The following is a 21,498-nucleotide window of genomic DNA, read 5'->3' on the forward strand; positions in this document are numbered from 1 at the left end:
GTGGGGTGCCGACAAGGCTCTTACCCCTGCTCCAGGGAAGGCTGGGCGCGGGATGCCTGGCAGGCCCAGCTTGTTGTGAATAGCCGTGGCAGAGACGATCTGAGCCGAGGACATGGAGGCCATGCTCTGGAGGGCTTTGTCCTTCACGGCTTGGTCCTTTAACAGCAGTCACAAAAGGCTTAACACTCGCACAGAAGGGGGAGGTGGGGCATGTTGCAGAGGTAGCAACATACAGACTCTAAAGAAGACACTAAAAGCACCACCGACCTCACTCATAACAGTAAAATGCAAGCAGGTTAAAAGAAGATGCAGGTGCATTACTATTTAAGTGTTACAGGAATGTGCCAAACAATTAGAATTGAATTCAATGTAATAGCACTTGTATGCACTTAAATGAAAGTTTGCTTGTTGATATACCAATAAAATACTTTCTAAAAACATTCAGCAGCACTTCTATCAAGGCTGCTTTTGCCTGCACGTCAAGACTTTCACAGCTACAGTTAGTTCCTTTTTCTTTCATCTTTGGACAAGAGGTTTTTAAATTATCAGGATACACCTACATTAATTGTAAATGGTAAATATTATAAATAGAATAGTAACACAGGGACCCAGAAGAGCTTGCAGAAGTGCACTGCACATTTTATGTTGTTTTGGAAATGGTCCTTTGTTAATGTGCATTCACAAAGTTATTTAAAGTCATAATGAACCTGCTAAATTCAGTGTAAATACTGCAGCAGAGTGCACACTGGGGCAACCCATACACTAGCAAACCCATGCAGACTCACTGGTGGCAGAAGCTAAAAGGTAAGCATGCTGGCAACAGATGTTGGTGGAGCAGAGTCAAGCTACAGTATGGTAATAGTATGAGGACACAAAGAGACACCACTAAACTGGGAAAACACTGGCAGCAGCTACTGTGTCACTAAGGCAGGGGCACAAATGCAAAACTAGCAGCTGAAAGACGAGGCAGGCCCTAATACAAGCAGAAACAGCATCACAAAACAGAAAATAAATACTTACCATGCTTGTAACCTAAATGCAAACAAACAGGGTTTTATTGTGAATTCATTTATAAGCCAACATTTTTTTAAACTGTTAGTTAAGTCAGCATGAAAAAGTGTTACAAAACAGTTTAAAAAAACACTTAAAGTTAAGAATGTCGAGCTGTTTTAACACAGTGTAACACAACACATGTTTAATGAACACTTAATAACAAAGGATTATGAAATTTGTATTTACAAATTATCCTTGGTTTCTGTGAATCTGATCAGGACTCATCACTCGAAACAGAACCGTAACATAATAACTGTAATTTCACTAAAATGCCTTAGACGAGACCAGTAACAGCAGGTTTTCATTGATGCCCCTGAAGTGAAAGGCATACTTGTATTTCTCTTTGCCTGAACTCTAATTTGCTTTAAATAAGAAAAGACAGGGATTCATAAAAAAGCTGTCTGTTTTTCTTCAGACAGCAGCATGTGCCCTTGAAAGACCAGATATTCATGTGGCTAGCTGCATGTCTGACTCTTTCTGTCTCTCAACACACACACAAGGGGCGACTGTGACTGCTCAGGAGGTAGAGCGGTTGTCTACCAATTGGAAGGTCGGTGGTTAGATCCCTGGCCCATCTACATGTCGAAGTGTCCTTGGGCAAGATACTGAACCCCAAATTGCTCCGGATGTGCCATCGATGTGTGAATGTGTTTATCTGTTGTTGGTGAGGAATATGTGTGTGAATGGTGTCTGTAGTGTAACGCGCATTAAGCATAAACTGTAAAAATAATGGACAAAGCTTCCAGGCCTGAAAAGTGAAGCCAATGCAGAAGTACCTTGAACCTGCTTCTATCTAATTTCCAGCAGGGGGAAGCTCCACTGGTTGCAAAAAGAAGTCAGTTTCTTTAGAAGTCTATGGAAAAATGACCCTACTTCGGCCTTAATTTATTACCTCAAACATTTTCATAATGAATTTATGGTCTTGATCGCTAGTTTCAAGTCTTCTTCAATACAGCATGATGTTCATTTTTTAAATTATGGTCCCATTTATATTAAAATTGCTCGCGTTAGCTGGTAACTTTAGAAAGCTTGCCAATTTTCTGTACTGCCGTACATGCAGATGATTTGCTGCGGTACCTGAAAGGTCAGCGTTTACCCGCCAGTAAATCCTCACTAGATGACTCGTTTAAGAAGGGTTGAAAATTGGCAACTTTCCACTTTAGTGTTTAGCTTAGCACAGCGCTATTGCAACCATAAACAACACTGGTTTTAGGGCTGCAGCTATCGATTACTTTAGTAACTGAATATTCTACCAATTATTCTTTTGATTAATCGAGTAATCGGATAAGAAATACTTTTGTTTTATTGAAGAGCAATAATATACAATAGTATAGTTTAATTTTTGGAAAAAGCAAAACTTTTATTGCCTACATTGCTTACAATATCATCTCTCAAAAAACTAAACATGAAGTGCATTTAAGTGCCATATTATACAACATTTTCTGAAATGCAATAACAACCTCAAATTAAGGCATACATTAAACATACATAAACATTACCTTAAGTTGTGCAACTTAACTTTCAGAACTACAAGTTTCATCCTGAGACTGATCTGTACATAGACCTATATGTAAATATTAGTTATACTCAACCTATTTTCATTTATATATTTGATTACAATGTCATGCTCTGTTACTCAGTAGATCGTTGATCAGCTGTTTCTCCGTGAAGAGAGAGAGTGAGAGAAAATGGTGCGCAACAGTCAGCTGTTTTTCCGAAGGGATAGTCAACAAGTCGACTCTTTAGCTCAAATGCGGTCACCACTACTTATTTTCTTGTCTTTGTTTTTGGTAGTTGTTGTGTTTGGTGTAGTTTCATCGTCCATACGACTCTGTGATTTACTTTTGTCGGGTCCGCTTCGTGGAATGGATGATTAAGTTAGACTCAATGTTTTCTGTTGAGATGCTGAAGCACTGACGTCGTGCTATTATTGTGGTAAGCTAGTTTGACTTTGCAGTAGACACACTGTACAGAGTTTTCGTTTTAATTACGTTTCGAACGGATTCCAAACTTTGGACACTTTCTGTCGTTTTCTTCAGCCTGTCTCTTCTCTTAGCCCCTCACTATTTACGCTCTCTTTCTTCATTTTGTAATCTGCGCTGTCAGTTTTCATGGCATGTATCGACAGCAGCGTCAGCCCGGTGTGCGACAGTAATAATCATCTGTGCAGAAACACCGTCAGCGATACAACGTTGGTAACATTGATTAAACGAAGCTTCGAGGCAAAATCTTTTTGAATTATTCGAGTTACTCGAGGAATCGTTTCAGCCCTAACTGGTTTGGCTGAGTCATCCTCCCCAGCTCCACCCTCCTGTAAAAAATCTTCACATCCGGTTGAAGAAAAAAAAATGGTGTTGCCCATATCGCCAAACTAGAGGCTTCAAAACGGCATTCCACAAACCAATGGGTGACGTCACGGATGCTATGTCCATTTGTTTTCTTTTAGAGTCTATGGCGTTGATTGGTCGCTAACACTGGAAAAGCGCTATATAAATGCAGTCCATTTACACACACAGATTATTGAGGGGTCATTTATTTCTGTTGAATACTGGGGGTGGTGCAAAGTGTGAAAGTCAAAACGTATAGTTGGCTCCCCAAGAAAAGAAGAAAATGGCACATAGGTGGTGTGTCAAGCATTACTTCATAAAATACCTTAAATTACAGGTTCATTCAAGATGACTTCTTTCACAATGCTATTCTCCCATTTTAATCTGCCATTGTGAAAAGCTTTCTACAGTGATTTCAACAGAATTCACTATTGCTGAAATAAGTAACGCTCTGAACGCTGTGAAATGACGACATCTGAACTGGGAGGAAAGAAAGCGGCAGACAGCCATGGCATTGTGAGAGTCTGGAATTACCAACCGATTGAAGGAGGAACAAGAAAGCAGAGAGAGCATTTCAGAAAGAGCCAGGCATCAGTCCATTTTCCTTGGACCTTAAGCTCTCAGCCACTCATCAACAGCCAATGCCAGCATGCTTCCCGACATTTTACTTTGATTTTACTAAATTATTACAAATATGTATAAAGTACAAATAAGAGCCCGACCAGTAAACAAACTAGGTCGATACATTCGCTGGTATTTAGCTTATTATGACCGATATAGGTGTATATATCAGCCGATAAGTAACAATAAATTGCAGTACAGAAATACATTATTTAGAAACAGTGTCAGGATTACATAAGTTTTGCCACCAGAGTTGTTTTACACAATTTTTTTTAGGGAATTCCTAGGAATCGCTTGTTGGTCTGTAAATCAGTTCCATACTTTGGGCCAGACTGAAATATTCAAACATGTTTTTAGATGGATTGCCATTTAATTTGGTACAATAATCCATGGTCCCCAGAGGATGAACTGTAAAATGACTCCCTCAGTACATACTGTATCTTGGACACAACTCTTTCAAAAACAAATTTATTTACTTAATTTTTTTTATCAGCCTCAGAAATCCAGTGCCAGTCAGGCTCTTGTATTATTAAAAAGCAAACACATAAACTACGAGTACCATTTGCTTTGAAGTCTTTAATATAAATCCATTGTTTTATTTTTACTGAAACAAAATGTCTTTACTATTTTTATAGTAAGTCATTACAATGATAAGTAAATGCCTGTAAATCAAAGTGAATACATTTAGATGAAACCAAGTAGACAGGACATTGACAGCATGTCTGAGTGAGGGTAAGAGAGATGGACTGAAAAAGGTGGAGAGGGGTTAGAAAATGTGAACAGACTACAGTCAGCAGAAGATTTGGGTTAGCGGGAATCAGAGCACCAGGCATTCACTCTGTCACCACGGGAAACAGGAAGTTAAGTCGCACAGCAACGAACAAGCCCAAAAGCAGAAAAGCGCATACCTTTAGCTTGGAATGAAACTCACGAGATTTCCTTCTGGCAAGAACCTGAATGTGACTAGACACCTGCGGGGTAGGGGAGGGGAGGAAAACAAAGGAAGAGCCTGTAACCATGGCAATGAAAAGCCCCCTGCAACTGGGCAAAGCCAGACGTACCTTAATGGCAGCTTGGATTTCTCGAACTTTCTTTCTTGCTAAGACCTGTATGTGACTAGACACCTCCATTAAAAAAAGGGAGAAAACAAAAAATAAGACACAAGAAAAAAACAAAAAAGTACAAAGTGGATTATACATTTCTTTGTTTAACAGACACTTGAGGGAGAAAAAGGTGCATAACAAAAGCATCTCCAAACCACACACCAAGCTAACAGCCAATAAAGCATTATGCTGTGTGTTGTCATCACTTAAGTGAACTGATTAAGGAGGATGCAGGCCCCTTTGGCACACATTAAGAGCACCCAGATGTGATCTGATGTGTGTTGAATGAGAATTGACTAGTCTAGTATTCTTATGGGAGCTGGGCGAGGCATTTCACCGGCCAAGTTTAGCCTCTAACGTTCACAGAGTGCAAAATTATTTAATATTCTCACATGAAACATTCAGCAGTGCGAAAAGCAGTTAGAAGGAGAAGCAATGTGTGTTGATGACAGGTTTGAGGGGTGTTTTCTCTGACACTATTCCCACCCAGGGTAAGTTTTCCAGAAGGAGCAAAGTGATTTAACAAGTGCTTCCTGATGTTAAAGATTGGGGCTGCAGCTAACAATTATTTAAATTTTTATTAAACTGAAGATAACGTTTTTAAATAATTGATTGATTAGGGTAGAAAATGTCAAGATTTCCTAAAGCCCAAGATGACATGTTCAAACGTAATTTGTCTAATCAACAGTCCAAAATCCAAAGTTTTAAAGATTTGCATGTTAAAGGCTGAAACTGTTGAATCTTTGACCAATACGATCGATACACGTTGCTGAATAATTTAATCTCGGTCGATTTGCCATTTCAGCTTTGATGAAAATACTCGTTAGATGCAGCCTTAACATAAACAATACAGCAATTACACACACACACACGCCTCATGCATTTAAACTAACAATAAAAGCAGAGTGAGTGTTTCTTGGTGCAGCTGTAAACAACTCTCTTTCATTCTGATTCTGTGTCGAGGAGAAGAGTCACAAAGAGAGAAACCACTCGACCTTTCTGTTCCAGGCTGATCAATTCACACACAGTGATCGAATATTACTGTAGACTCTGGCTTGTTTTTCATTGTCATTCAGGTCAGTGGTCATACAGGGGATTTCCTGTTTAGAGGTAAGATTAGCCAGTGGGTTGCAGACAGTTACTGAAGCACCATCAGAGCTGCTTATTGTCAGCTAATTTGAATACAACAATCAACTGTATTCTCTGATTTATTTTAGTACTATAATTCCTGAGATATACATTTAAAAGACATAATTTATATTACATTTACATGACATATTACAGCACAGATTGATTCAGAAATCTGAGTTCAACTCTGTGGTAAGAGCTGTGGGGTTGCAGAAGACACAATGCACTCTCTCTTTGATCAGAGATTGTACCAATCTATTAAGGCTTCTACCTTCCTATTAATACAGGCTTCTACTCCAACCAAGTGCATGACCTCCATGATTTAGTGCTGAGGAAGAATACTTGCACTGTTAAGCTACTGTGGCTATTCTTTTTAAATGCTCTTATATTAATTGTAGTATAGCTGTTTCACTATAGAAAATGAAAGGCTGCATTTTAAGTAGATCTTAGCTTTTAAAACTACTACAGTTCTTATTATGTATGTGTACCTATAAGTGACAATTTTAGGAATGTCATAATCCAGGGACATCTGTTCATGCAACACATGCAGCAGTGCCGGGGGAATTGTTAGCCTCAGAAGTCCCCTCGACAGCTAAGCATTGTGTTATTCTCTGTCTGGAAACAAAGTCAACAGGCTGCACACATTCAGATTTGACAGCCCTCTGACACTCATACAACAGAGATGTCTCCTCTCTTGTCTTACCTGCTTCCGAGTCCTCGTCTTCCCGGTCCGAAGCTTGATGTATCTGGCTATCAGTTCATTTCGACCTGCGTGAAGAGAAAAATGAGGAATGTGTTTAATTTAAAAAGAAAAGGGAAACCTTTAGTGGAAATGGTTTTGCAAAAAAATTAGAAGACATACAGAACAACCACATCATGCCCATGAACACTTAATCAAAGTTGCGTAGCCTCGTAGGCTCATGGTTTTAGTTGTTTGATACTCAAACACAAACACATGCTGAGCAACACATTTGAGTTTAGGTTTGACAGCTAATACAAAACTGAAACATCAATAAAAAGAAAAACGATAAGGGAGTTTCTACCACTACATGTTTATAAAAACACTTCAGCAGAGCTGTTTTGTCTTTCCTTGGTGGGGTGGTACAGTATGTGAGATTGTTCCAATGATTTTTGTCAAATGCAGATTAGGTGCTACAGTTAAAGAAACAGTGATACTATTTTAACCATGTCAATAATAACCTTTGAATCTCTGAACATATAAATTGTGTGAATAATGAATATACAAAGCTTGCTGACTAATGAGAGGCTTTTTACAGTATTTGTCATATACTCATTCACAAAGCTACACTTTTTAAGGAAGTAGTAATCATACAATCATACACAAAGCTAAGAAGCTGAAGGTAAGGTCTACAACCGTATTTCTAGTGCATTCAGATCAGAAGGTATGTGCACCTTCTAAACAAACCAGATGCAGTTTCCCTGTGAGAACACCATGCAACATTAGCATGAAAAAAAAACTCGGAGCCGCACAGCTTTTCAAATTTATCTAATTCAATCTCATTTCTCTTCAAAGCCGGCGCTTTGAAAGGAAACAGACCTAGCTGTTCATACTATTACAGAAAATAATGGCAACTGAATATATTCGGTTTAAAACAGTGCAGCTGACTAAATTATAATTAAGGCATAGCTTTGTAGAGATTTCCAATTAACAACGGCTCCAAACATTCTTCTGCCCTCAGCTCTGCTCTAATTGCTGTTGCAATGCACATGACCCCTGCTTAGCCCTTTCATATGGTAATAACATGCCGCCAACCAAAACTATTACACAAATTATAGGTAAGGAGGCACTCTAATTACGTGTCCAGCTGTAGCCAACCAATGTCATGGATCTGCTCTGCTCCTCTATGAAATGCACCAAACCCTCAATATAATGAAACATGTTTCCACATTCACATCATTACCAATTAAAGGCCTTACTTTTGTTATGACACAATGGGGACACAACCTATGCTAATTAGCCGTATCTTAGGTAATCAGAAGAAAAGGCATTTTCCATCAATGGCAGCACATCACAGATCACAGTGTGACAGATTACGAGAGTACATCTCAAAGATAGAAAAGAGAAGAATATAGGGGACATAAATAGACAAGACAAGAAAACAATGTTTCTACCTGCTTTTTGTTTGTATAATGGAAACATAAGGAAAGTAGCCAGTGAGAAGAATCATCTTGGGATGTTCAGGGCTCTTGTGTGCTGCTCAAGTGTGCTAAATGAAAGACATGGTTGGTCTGGGTATAGCAGCTTGAATTACAGTACAACCCCCAAAACCCATTATGTCCATATAGTAAAGCTGCAACTAGTCTCGCATTGCCAGACCTATCTCCCCAGCGCTGTGGAGTAAGGTCTGGCCTACATTCCAGGATAGAAGAAAAAAATCGCTCTGGGTTGTTAGCATTTCTTTAAACCAATCACAATAAATCTTGGGCGGTGCTAAGCTCTGGTTGCAAAGATGGTGGCTCTGCAAAATAGTCTCAGGAAGGTAGGGCTGGGCAATATATCGATATTGATATATGAGGCTAGATATCGTCTTAATTTTGGATACCGTAATATTGCAAGTGTTGTCTTTTCCTGGTTTTAAAGGCTGCATCACAGTAAAGTGGTCATTTTCTGAACTTACCAGACTGTTCTAGCTGTTTTATTATTTTCCTTTACCCACTTAATCATTATATTCATATTACTAATGATTATTTATCAAAAATCTCAGTGTAAATATTTTGTAAAAAGCAACAATAGTCGACCTTACAATAATACCACAATATCGATGTCTTTGGTCAAAAATCTCATGATATTTTATTTTCTCCATATCGCCCAGCTCTACGGGAAGGAACTTGTTTTATTGGAACATTTGCACCCCGCAAAAGAAAACGACACATACAATATTAAATTAAGTTAACTGTTCACACAATACAGTAACGTGAGCGATTTAAATTAGCTGGATACATGGTTAAAAGTAATTGGCTATAACCAGTGTATTGCCGTGTTTACTTCGTCCACAGCAATCCCCCCCATCAGTCCCAAAACGTCCCAGTTAGATAGTAAATGCGGTAAACATACTGTATTCCATGTAAATCTTTACATTACAGTGAAATCATTCACTAAAAGAGCCAAACAGGCTCGCCTTATTGTGAAAATGCCAAAAACATTATTTTAAATAAAACAGATAAAAATCTTAGGAATATTATTAAAATGGTCTTGAGAAAAGTATATGTTTCAGGCAGACGTAGTATGTTATAGGCTCTTTACCAGTAAAAGGTCAAATCTATCATCCAAGTTCTGAGTTTAAATAAAAACACAGGGTATTAACTTGTCAACAACATGAGATCTCTGATACCTGCAGCACCTGGCTGCGTGCCACACCTACACATTCTGTTGTTCCACTGAGCAGAGCCAGAGAGGGGGGAGGGGTGGGCTTTTGAGGTTGAGTTGCAGTTTGTTAAAGGTTGACCCCGAAGCTGTTTTCACGCGAACATTTAGGCGAGACCAGCCTGAGTGAACCCAGCCACGTGACCTCAAAGGACAAATAAACAACATCTGGGGATTTAGAATGCCAGCCTGCCTGTCCACAGTGCCTGCAGTGTAAACTTTACCAGATGAAGCAGGGGCCTCCACTATTTTCAATCATTCACACACACACACACACACACACACACACACACACACACACACACACACACACACACACACACACACACACACACACACACACACACACACACACACACACACACACACACACACACTATGGAAACATAAGATGACAATACAGGCATTCATGCAAACTCCTGATTCCTAGATCAAAGCACACAAATGGCCAGCTGAAAGCTTGCTTACTGTTGAATAATTAATTCTTTTCACCAGGCTGGGAAAAAAGCTCAGTGGGTCCTGGCTGGCCTGCGTTTCTTTTTTTCTTGCCTGTGTTTGCAATGCAAAACAACAATAGCTGAAATAGATGTCACTGACTGTCCACATTTAGGACTAAAAATGCTTTAGACACAACTCTGCTTTTCCCACCTGGCATTTATAAAGTGTATTGTTCGCACAAACTAATAAAGAAGTTGTCTTCTGCAAATACTTACTTTTTTTTTGTTCACGCATAAAATGTTGATCCTGATTTTATTATTTACAATTATAACTTCTAAGAAAATCTGCTTATCAAAACTAATCAAACTTTTTTTATAAAGAACACCTGATCACGAACAATATTAACAATTATATTCTCACAAATTTGTCATTTATGTTTGGTTCAACGCAAAGACATTTCAGATTATATATATTTTTTTATATATTATGTTAATTCCATGTGTAGTTTGTTAAGGAAAGGTGTACTTCAATCAAATCAAATCCACTGACCGCACCAGTGGCACATTCAGTAGCTTCGAACAGCTCTTCATGAAAATGCAGTTGATGACAACTAACAGAAATCAAGATTATTTTTCAGTCAAATGAATACTGAGATTGGCTTAGGGGCACTGTACACTAATATGATATAAAAATGCATTTTTTTTGTAGTATATTCTATTTTGAGTATTACTTTATATGGCCAAGATATAAACCTCTAATTTTTCACTACAAACAGCATAGGTTTCAGACCTTTTTAGTGTCTCTACAAATACATGTATTAAAGTGTTCATATTATGCTCATTTTCAGGTTCATAATTGTATTAAGAGGTTATATCAGGATAGGTTTACATGGTTTAATTTTCAAAAAACACCATATTTTTGTTGTACTACCCATTGCAGCAGCTCCTCCTTTCCCCCTGTGTGTTGAGCTCTCTGTTTTAGCTACCGAGTGATGCATCACACTTCTATTCCATCTTTGTTGGGAGTCGCACATGTGCAGTAGCTAGGTAAGGACTACTAGCCAGTCAGAAGCAGAGTATGAGGGCGTGCCACACTAGCAGCTACGCGAGCATTATAACGTGTATTACAAAGTGATGCACGTTCGTCACGGAAGTAAAGGCTGGACTACAATAGAAGAGTTTGGAGCAGTTCGTGAACAGTGTTTTCTGTTGGAGATGGTAAGTCCCTTTGGGGTGGACTTTGGGCTTTTTCACTTTGTAAACCTATAACGTGTACAAAAAAGATATATAACACAATAAAGGAAAGGGAAAAAGCCAAAAAGCATAATATGAGCACTTTAAAGAACACAATGAAACATAATTAACAATAAGATCATAAAGTTGTTTAAAGGGTTTATGTAAGGTTTAAAAATGCTGCTTTTGAATATTTTGGGAGATTTTGCTATCTCAGATTATAGTATCTCAGTTGATTATAATATGTGAGATCTATTAGGTTCTGCACAGCATAAAAGCTCATCTGCAATGAGTATAAAAAATACATTACTTATAGTTTGACACCTTAAAGGAGATCTATTATGCTTCTCCGTATTTTCTGTCATATCTGTAATGCTACAATGTGAGATGTTAATATTAAACATGGCCAAAGTTTCAAATAAGGTAACATATATTTTTTAAAAGCCCTGTAAGCCAAAACCTCAGATTTCACACTGTTTGAACGCTGGTTTAAACGCTGTTTTTTCTAATCTCGGCTTGGTATGACGTCATGCGGTAACGTTTTTCTGTATGTTCTCTATATGTCATCTGCTCCAGGCAGGCACGCTATTGCAGTGTTTACATTACATACACTGCTACATGTAGCTACATGCTAACATCAGGGAAACCTGTAATCTTGGTTGCAGGTGTTATCTTCTCTCGAATTTCGGCCCACATTCCTGCTGGAACATTTGCGGTTGTGTGACATTTGGTTTAGAAGTCTTTATTGGGGATTTTTCACGGTATAAAGTCCCGCTATATACTCTGTTGGAGTCAGTCTTTGTCTGGAACGGACTGTATAGAGACAATGAGAGCACAGCCATAGACAGTATATAAGAATGGACCAGCAGATCCCGTTTCTCTGGACGGAGACCAGTGAAGGTTATTAGAAGCGCTTTTCCGGTGAGCGCTAGCGTTACTGCGCAGCCTCCAACTGAGAGAGACAACATAAATGTGACGTGAGCAACATGTCTGAAAGTTGTAAGTCTTCTGGTAGCTGTGCCAAGAGAAATCTCAATCATTCCCAATCTTGCAGAGACGGAGAGCGTAGGTATTTCAATCAGGAGAGACGTCGTTTGCAGATATGCAAAGATATTTATTGTACAACTGTATGATATTGAATGTACAAAGTCTTTTGGAGATTGGACTCCATCGAAATAATCTTCTTAAAAGGGGTAGGGAAGAGGAACATAACCCCCCGATGGAGCCCAGACACTGGTGGCGGCAGTGAAGAGACGGAGAAACACAACCACCGGAGGAGGCAGGGGAGGAGGAGGGTCGAGCGCGTTGCCTGAAACGACAGCTGACAGCACAAGAAGAGAACAGATTTAAAGCAGAGTTGTAAGGCTGTGATTGGCCCTTGAATCTCGTGGCCGAGTCTGATTGGTTTAACTGACACGTCACTTCTTGAACAGCTGATTTGATTTAAGAATGAGTAGTGATTGGGGTAATGACGTCTTTCTGAAAGAATTTGCGCTGAGCTTCATATGTAAGGAGATAACATGGGCACAGGCTAATTATTGCTAACTAAAATGCTAGTTAACATTAGTAATTTAACCTAAACAGCTCATGTAAGTCAAAACTGCCTGCGAGCTTCTCCTGTACTATACGGTAATTCCTCTACTGTGTGACACAATCGTTAACCTATTTTTACAACAACGTCTGCTACGGAGCTATTACATGAGGTACAAGGTAATGGAGCCTTTTATACATTGTCAAGTTTCTTTAGAACTAAACAATGGACAAATAGAGTCTTTAAACGCTTCAGATGTAAAGTTATTCGCTGTCAAGTGACGTCAAAATGAATGGCAGTCAGTGGAATGCTAACAGGAGGTGATGGCTTTGTAGCATGAAAATGGTGCCATAGGAGGTTCGAGTTCTGAAGCGAAGCTTACCCCCTTGAGCACAGCACAGATGTGGAGACTCCGGAAACGCTGACCAATCAGAGCAGACTGGGCTTTTTTGGGAGAGGGGCTTAAAGAGACAGCCGCTCCAACAGTGTCTCAGAAAAAGGGTGAATACAAGTGCAGCAGCCATGGGCAGTATGAGAAAAATAAAGGATTTTTTGAACATTAAAGCATGTAAACATGTTCTAGTAGAAACACACTTGAACAGTTTGTAGGTCTCCTTTAACACAGCAATAGATTCGAGAAAAGACATTAGAAAAATGTATTTAATGTCAGATATAAAAAAAAGTGGATTTTATTCAAAATGTGAAATAAATGGACAGATGGACAGTCAACTAAATTTGTCTATTAAATGTTAATGTAAAAATTATTGCAGGGCTGAAGAACTAAGCCTTGAATTTGAAGAGGTATCTTATGGTCGGTCCTATCTACTTTTTGCCTTGATGGCTTTTTATTGCAATAATGTTTTTAAACACTACTACAACTGAGTCAGTTTCTGAATATGTAAGTCCTGCAGTTGTAGCAAGGCCTTGAGAGGGCTGAGAAAATTAACTCTTTCTGGGGTGTTTCTGTCACTCAAAGCAGCAGGAAAAGGATTAAATATTTATAGTGTGACCCCTGAGCAGATTTGTGCTGTTAAGCAGCTGGAGGAACCCTGCACCTGGCCAGACTGAATCTCAATGACTCTGGAGGATCTGCGACATATGAAAGGCACTCAAGCAGCAGCCCCACAAAGAGATGGTGGCTCAACTTTCTCTTGACCGTCCACAAGTAGCTGATTCCTCATTCAGTCAGAAATCCAATTTGGCCCTCAGCATCCTTCCTCCAAGCAACCTGGGACAGGCTCCCTCTGTTGTGAATAACAATGGAGTGTATTGTCACAGCCCAGTGTGGACCAACCTCAGAGATACCACACCCAGAAATAACATCCCATAACCTAGTGATTCCCAAACTATTTCTTCTGGGCCCCCCTTTTGTATACAAATTAGATTTTTTTAGAGAGAGAGAGAGAGAGAGAGAGAGAGAGAGAGAGAGAGAGAGATACGCAACAATCAGCTGTTTTTCTGCAAAGAGATAGTCAACGAGATACAATGCGATTCAACTGGGAGATTGGCAGTCGGCTCCTTAGATTATTTTCTTGTCTTTGTTTTGGTAGTTTGGTGTAGCTTCATTGTCTGCCTTATGTTTATCCGGCAGTCCTTTCACAAACTAGTCAATGCTTTGCTAGCAGTTCAGCAGAACCATGCAGTTTGGCCAGGTAACGCGAAAGTAGCGTTATCAGCGCCATGGCCAACCCACAGAAAGCGCACGCTGTGATACATTAGCTTATGTCGTATTTACCAAACCTGTAGTTCATCGGGTAATCAGCGCCTTTCTCCGCCCACTATACCGTAAATTGTGCGCATTTAAAATTGCAATTGAATGGCGATGTCAAAGAAATCCTGCTTGATGCGTGTTATTTCGGCATTAGTGGTGGGGAAATATATGTATTGACTAGTGCGCTGTTAACCTGACTCCGCCAGATGGATTGCTTCGCATTTGCTCGGCATATCCATCTGGGAACTTTCCGTTGGAGAACTTTTGGGAAGGGGCGGAATACTGGTTATTTGATTGGATAAACCATCTGTCTATCACCTATGTTGGTGATAGACGGGCCAAATCAACCAATCAGATCCACGAAGCGTATGAAAATACAACCACAAGCCCGCCCCTGCTGCTGCAGGCAAAGCATAGCTCGTAAGCTCAGCATGCAAGCAACATGTCGGTAAAGGTATTTGTAACGAGAATTTAGGAATAAAAGGCCCCATTTCAGGTTCCCGGACCATATTCCAAAAGAAGGATCCAAGAGAAAAAAAGCATTAGCGAGCGGCTAACAGAATTAGGGCTACCGCTGGCTGATAATACTGGTTAGCTGATTGGATAAACCATCGGTCTATCACCACCTCACCCACCTCAAAACCAACGCTGATTGGCCCGGTCGTTTGGCTAACGGCTCCAAATTTTCTCTGCCTCAAGATGCCAGACTGATCTGCGAGTGGAAAACTGGAGCTCGGCTGAGTGCAGACTGCGATATTCCCACTGCTGATGCCATGACTGTTTGAAATGATCCTGATGCCAATATTTGTTTAAAAACTGCTGGAATGGAATGTGAACGCTGAGTCGGAGATTCAATGTCATCTTTGATTTCTTCCAGTAACTGTAATATTGCATCGCTGCTTAATCTGTAATGCTTAATGATTTTGTATTCACTCAACTGAAAAAGTGTGATCCTTGTGGATCCTTTTCAGCTTGTCTCGGCCTATGTCTCCGTCTTGCTTGGATTTCTGCTGCCATTTCACCAGGAGGCATATGCGAGGAAACCTGCTTGCGGCTGGTTTACACCTGCTTTTAAGAGGCGGAGAATTTTCACCGCAAAATAGAGGCGCGCTTTCACGGGAGGTTTTTGTACATACCGCGGAATACATGATTAGGCGCACTTTACGCTTCCCCTCCCATCTCTTTATGGGAAACTCTATTTTCCTGAATACCTGAAGTGGGCGCAAAAGCGTTAGTACATCTGTCCCTCAGTGTCTACACAACTTTTATGAACTTAACTCTACACGTACATGAACATGTATGGGGTAAGACCATACCCTGGTTACTGCTGTGCATGTAAACGCACTGCATAACAACACATACAGCAAGGAGTTTTTTTTGCTGTTCTGTCACCCACAGCCACACCTCATCCATTTAAATATATTAAAACAATAATTTGCAGTAGTCTCACAAGTTGATCACACTGGAATAAACATCTGACCTCTTTCCACCTGATAGTAACTGAGTAAGTGAGCTGCTACATAAGCCAAAAAAACAGGTTGCCACCTACGATCATTATTTACCATTTGTAAATTACTTCACTTCATACAAAGGAATCCCATTCAGGCTGTCCTTCTACAATTTGGCTGCACGCTATGTCAATTATCATTTACAATACCATGTTTTGGACATTTATTGAGTTGGTCCACAATAAAGACAGACATCAGAAACACAACAAAATGGAGGTTCACGTCCTTGACTTCCTCCCTTCTTAACTACCAACTCTAGATGGAAAAGAGTGCAATCATCTTCTTCCACTGATAAAAGGTGTAATTTTGTGTAGTTATTTGTAAAATGCATGAACTGTGTTCAAGCATTGGTCAGTTTAACCATAAGAGCCACTATAGGGCTTTTTGTTACATTATTTTATTTCTTTTACAGCCATTCCTTCAGTCATCCTGTGTAGTGCAGTACAGAAACAGAATGTAAAAGAGAATGAGAGTCACACCGCTTACTCTAAACACAACATATTTTACGTTATACTGCATTCTGGTTTATTGAGGCTTCTCCCAGTAAAGAAACTGGTGTATCCTGACATTCCTACAATGAATTGTACAGTATGTATGAAGCCTTTATTCTTTAGTACTGAGGGACTGAGACCAAAACGTGACCTTTACAGTTACCTGAAAAACGCCCTGTTATCAAACTCCATTGTTGCTACGCTTCTCAATCAGCCTCTTACATGAACCGATGTGGTCCTACATGAACATACATGAAACTCGGTTATTTCACATGTAACAATTCTGTATTTGTGTTTTTGTATAATGTCATGTGCTTCTGTGCACTAAACAGGATTTAGCAACATCTGAAATTCCGAAGTGGTAAACTCTAAAAACTAATAATAAAAATTACCAACAGAAGGTTTTCTTTTTCAATTCAATTTTGATTGTTGCTCATTTGGTCATTAATATTTGATGTTATAGAGAAAAACTTGAAATCTGAAGGCAGGTTTTTAGGGGCTTTAACAGCAAATGGTGTAAAATTACACCAGCAGACAATAAAATGTACTCAGCAATGCAAAAGATTAGGGCTTTAACTAACGATTATTTTCATTATCCTTTAATATGCATATTATTTCCTTGATTACTTTGTAAATCATTTGGTTCATATATTATCAGAAAATTGTGAAAATTAGAATTAGAAAATGTTCTTGTTTAATTTTCCCAACAGTTCAACACCCAAAGATGTTCAGTACCATCATAGGACAAAGATAAGCAACTAATTCTTACATATGTAAAGCTGGACCCAGTAAATATTTGTGCTTAAAAAATTACTAAAACAATTATAAAAATAGTTGCAGCTTAATTTTCTGTCAATCGACTGATCGTTTCAGCTCTGTTGAGGATATTTGCAAAACTTTTTTAAATCGTGTTGAAAGGTTGTGGGGTTGTGATTAATATTCTTGTAATGTAAGTACTCTGAAGAAGAATTATTAATTTATTTTTTTTGCACCGGGCTACGAGTGTGTGAATGGCTTCCCCCACACCAATTTAATCTAGGCAACGTACATTTCTGAAACTCCTCTTAGCTTTTAGACAATTTTTTTCAGGTGGCTTGTGGCTCTGAGGTAGAGTGGTTGCCCCATAACCCCAAGGTTGGCGGTTTAATCCCACGCTCCTCTGACCACCTCAAAGTGTCCCTGAGCAAAACACTCACCCCAAGTTGCTAGGATGGGTTAAGAATGCAGAAATAAAATTCCACTACATTGTACTGTGTTTATGTGACTTATTAAGAATAAAGTTTGTTTTAATGTATTAAAATGAATAAAGATATGGAATATGAAAACAATGAATACATCTTAAATCTGGATGATCAACTTTTTCAATTTCATCTGTGCATTAAAAACAGGTTTTACAAAATCAATATAGAATAAAATAAAAGAATTAACAAGCAAATACATACCACAGATGAATTTTACATGGCTCTTTTTCTACTGTCTAAATTCCCATGATAACAGTAAAGCAGCATTGAATCAAACACAAAGGCTTGTCATTAAATTCACTAGCAAAGACTTTATGCACCTGTGCAACATCTAAAACACTGAGGCTAATTTAAGTAATGGCATATTAAACAATTTAACTGGCTTAGTTTCATCCTTTGACTGGCAAGAACAATACTCTACTGCTCTAGTTTTTTCCTCTTTTTGAAAGCATCCATTTCCTGTAACAGCACTTTTTTCTAATGCAGGCACAACCACAGTCACATCTGGCTCAGCACTCTGCCATGAGACGGCGCTGGGCCTGGCCGAGAATCAGGCGGCAGGTTGCCTACATGTGTGCAGCTTCCACCACTCAGCTGTCTCTCTCTCTTTCTGCAGGGCCTAAGAGGGTACACGTGTGACGCTGCCCAGACTCTAAGGACAGATCTATCATTAACCCTTTAATGCAGTTCTTCATTTTCTATTCAACACTTATTAGAAAATGATTAAACTTGGCTTATATTGGAAATGTTTTTAGTGCAACAGGCTGGGGTTTATATTTATGACCTAGTAATAACCATGCTTTGCTATGACATCATTTAATGTAAATAATTTTTTGCCTTCATAGATTATAGTTTAAGATGCTTCATGGCCATTTTGTAGAAAGTGTGCGTGTGTGTGTGTACATGCATTTGTGCGTGGTGGGCCAACACAATGGCCCCAGCTTTCCTGTCACCCGTGATAGATGACTCAAGGGTCTCCGGCATACATTAGCATCACAATGGACTAAACCAACAATATGAAGGCATTCGTCCCAGATTTTGGGAATAGCAGGCAGGGGCAGGAAGCCTTTTACTTGCAACATCAATGGGAAACCACCGCTTGCCAAGTGGAGGAGAACCTGTGACTTGTGGCTTAAAGGAAAATTGACAGTGCCCTTTTTTGCAGCGAAAAACTCCATGCTATTAGTTTAGCATTGTTAGCCTTGGCTGAGAGGCCAGAGGCTATGCTGACGACTAGGTTCCTTTGTGAGGAATAATTTCATGGGAATAAATCAAGGATAACTGTTGTGAGAGCACAACATGTCAGTTATGTAAGCTTAAACAATTACAACTAGATATACTAAGGTCTACAGCTGGCCCGAACCTGTAGATTTTTCCAGAAATGTAGAGCCAATATGTTTGTTTTTAGTATGTTTACAGGTTTTGCCTGATGAGTAACTGGTCCGATGATTAGTTCCATCTAGCTGCCGTTGTGTGTGAGGGCGGCGCTGGTGTGTGTGTGTGCATGTTTTTTTTTTGGGGTGGCCACACAGAGTTTGTGATGCAGCACAGGATTTACATGCTGAACACGGAGCAATACAACAATACATACTATAATACAGGGTGGAAATAATGCGAGAAAGATGCTGTGTCAAATCCCTCAACACCATCAACTTGATCTGTACACACTGTTTCTTCTTTCTTTGCACTACCTTAAGATGGCAGATAACGGACGTATTTTTTGTATTTTTTAAACTAACTTAAAAAAGCTTTACTAGCTAGCTAGCTAGTAACTTAACACAACGAAACAACAAATGTCTAGTAACCATGCTTGCAACATAGATCACAGATAATATAGATATGATCAATACTTAAACTTTATTAATCTTGTAGGAATCCCCTGTGGAGTGGCTTGTGTGTCCTCCAGACCAGACTCTGAGGGCTAGATTTATCAAGCCGTTTGCGCCTGTTTCCAGGCGCTATTTGGTTGCAAAGACGGACGTAACCGATGCGGGCTATTTACAAACAGGGCGCACTTGGGTAAAAAGATTGTCTGCCACATGAGCGAGAAGAGACAAGTTGCGCTTGCAATATGCGTTCGTGGGAGGGTCGTGGGGAAAGTGGGAGTTCCACCCAAAAAGGTGTGAGGATAAGCGCAAAGTGCGCCTAATTATATATTCCGTGGTATTTACAAAGACTGTCAGTAAGAGCGCGTCTCTATTCTGCTGGGGAAATTCTCCGCCTCTTAAAAGCAGGTCTAAACCAGCCGCAATCGAGTTTCCTCGTAGACCTTTATGCCGCTGGTGAAATGGCAACAGTAATTTGAGCAAGACGAAGACATAGGCGAGGCTGAAAATATTTTTAACACAAGAATCACACTTTGTCAGTGAACACAACATCATTTAGCATTACAGATCAAGCAGCCATGCAATATTAGAGTTAATGGAAGAAATCAAAGATGAAATTGAATCTCCCACTCAGCGTTCACATCCCATTCCAGCAGTTGTTAAACTCCTCGCTACATTACAAATATTGGCAGCAGGATCATTTCAAACAGTCATAGCATCAGCAGTGGGAATATCGCAGTCTGCACTCAGCCATATCATAGCACAAGTACCGCTTCGCTACAGCGCGATTTACGGTATAGTGGGTGGAGAAAGACGCTGATTGCCTGATGGGTGTCAGGGTTGATTAATACTACGCAAAATGTGGAAGCATAGCGTGCGCTATTACCGAACTTGCATAAACAGACGCAGCGCAAACTGCGCTAGTGTTAGTAAATCTAGCCCTGAGTCTCTAACGTTAGTTTACCTGCACTGAGGCTGAGCTGTCACTCAAACTTTCCCTTAACTTTCCCTTAACACTCATTAGCCAATGGGGACGCACCTCTGAGCAAAAGACTGATCATTGAGAAAGAAGCAGAGGGAACTGTAAACAAAAGGACATAATATCAAACAAATAAAAGACCAATAGTTTACAACTACACAAATGTTTTGTTTGCAAGTTTTAAGTTTTATCTTTGAGGTGACAATTTTTTTGCTTGAGTTAGTGTTTTTTGTTTGATACTTGAGAAGTTTTGCTTGGAATTAAAGTCACAAAACTAATCCCATAGGAAATTAGCACCCGCCACCAGCCAAATGCGGGTGATTTTGTGTTGTGGCAGGTAAACTCGCTTCACCTACCGGCCACCGTGGCGGGTAAATAAAAATAGCATACCGTTTCACCCGGACACTTTAGAGGCGGCGAACTTTCCAAAAACAAATGTGGCGTTACATTGCAGGCGTTAAGAGGTCCGCTGAGAAAACATCTCAGGAGGAGACAGTGGACAAAGAGGCGAAAGTCAAAAAACGTTTTTTTAAAGAACGATGGAGAAAAGCAGACAATGGGGAATCCCGCGATTGGTTAGTTTACGACGAGACAAATCTGATAATGTACTGCTCTGTATGTCGTCAACACGCTTCAGAAGATGCCAAAACTAATGGTTTCATTGTTGGGACTAAAAACCTAAAACTGGAAGCCATAAAAGACCACGAATCGTCCAAATGCCACATCCAGGTAAAAAAAGAGAGCACAGGGAAAAGCAGCCCCGGAGAATACGGCTGCCATGAAGGCACTTACCAGCCTGAAGACGGCCCAGTTGGATAAGATGAAAATCCTGTTCAGGAACTCCCACGCAATCGCAAAAAAAGGAAGGCCATTTCAAGATTACGAATGGCAATGCAAGTAAGTGTTTTTTTTTTTTTGTCTATG

The 21,498-nt window shown here is 39.7% G+C and overlaps 1 protein-coding gene across 7 annotated transcripts in view; it reads right to left on the bottom strand.

Moving 5' to 3' along the window:
- The window catches only part of tead1b (TEA domain family member 1b), a 67,220-nt gene that overhangs the window by 11,331 nt on the left and 34,391 nt on the right, over positions 1–21,498 (bottom strand). For 3 of the 7 annotated variants that reach the window (XM_028591394.1, XM_028591547.1, XM_028591473.1), the window contains 5 exons: positions 6,936–7,000; positions 5,063–5,125; positions 4,910–4,972; positions 1,021–1,032; positions 25–156 (listed from right to left, as the gene is read on the bottom strand). In XM_028591394.1, coding sequence (XP_028447195.1) covers positions 25–156; positions 1,021–1,032; positions 4,910–4,972; positions 5,063–5,125; positions 6,936–7,000 — 335 coding nt within the window. The remainder of the gene's footprint in view (positions 1–24; positions 157–1,020; positions 1,033–4,909; positions 4,973–5,062; positions 5,126–6,935; positions 7,001–21,498) is intronic. The other 4 variants (XM_028591711.1, XM_028591786.1, XM_028591622.1 and 1 more) reach the window with 4 other exon arrangements.

The sequence above is a fragment of the Perca flavescens genome, chromosome 1, assembly GCF_004354835.1.
Source record: "Perca flavescens isolate YP-PL-M2 chromosome 1, PFLA_1.0, whole genome shotgun sequence".
Classification (NCBI taxonomy): domain Eukaryota; kingdom Metazoa; phylum Chordata; class Actinopteri; order Perciformes; family Percidae; genus Perca; species Perca flavescens.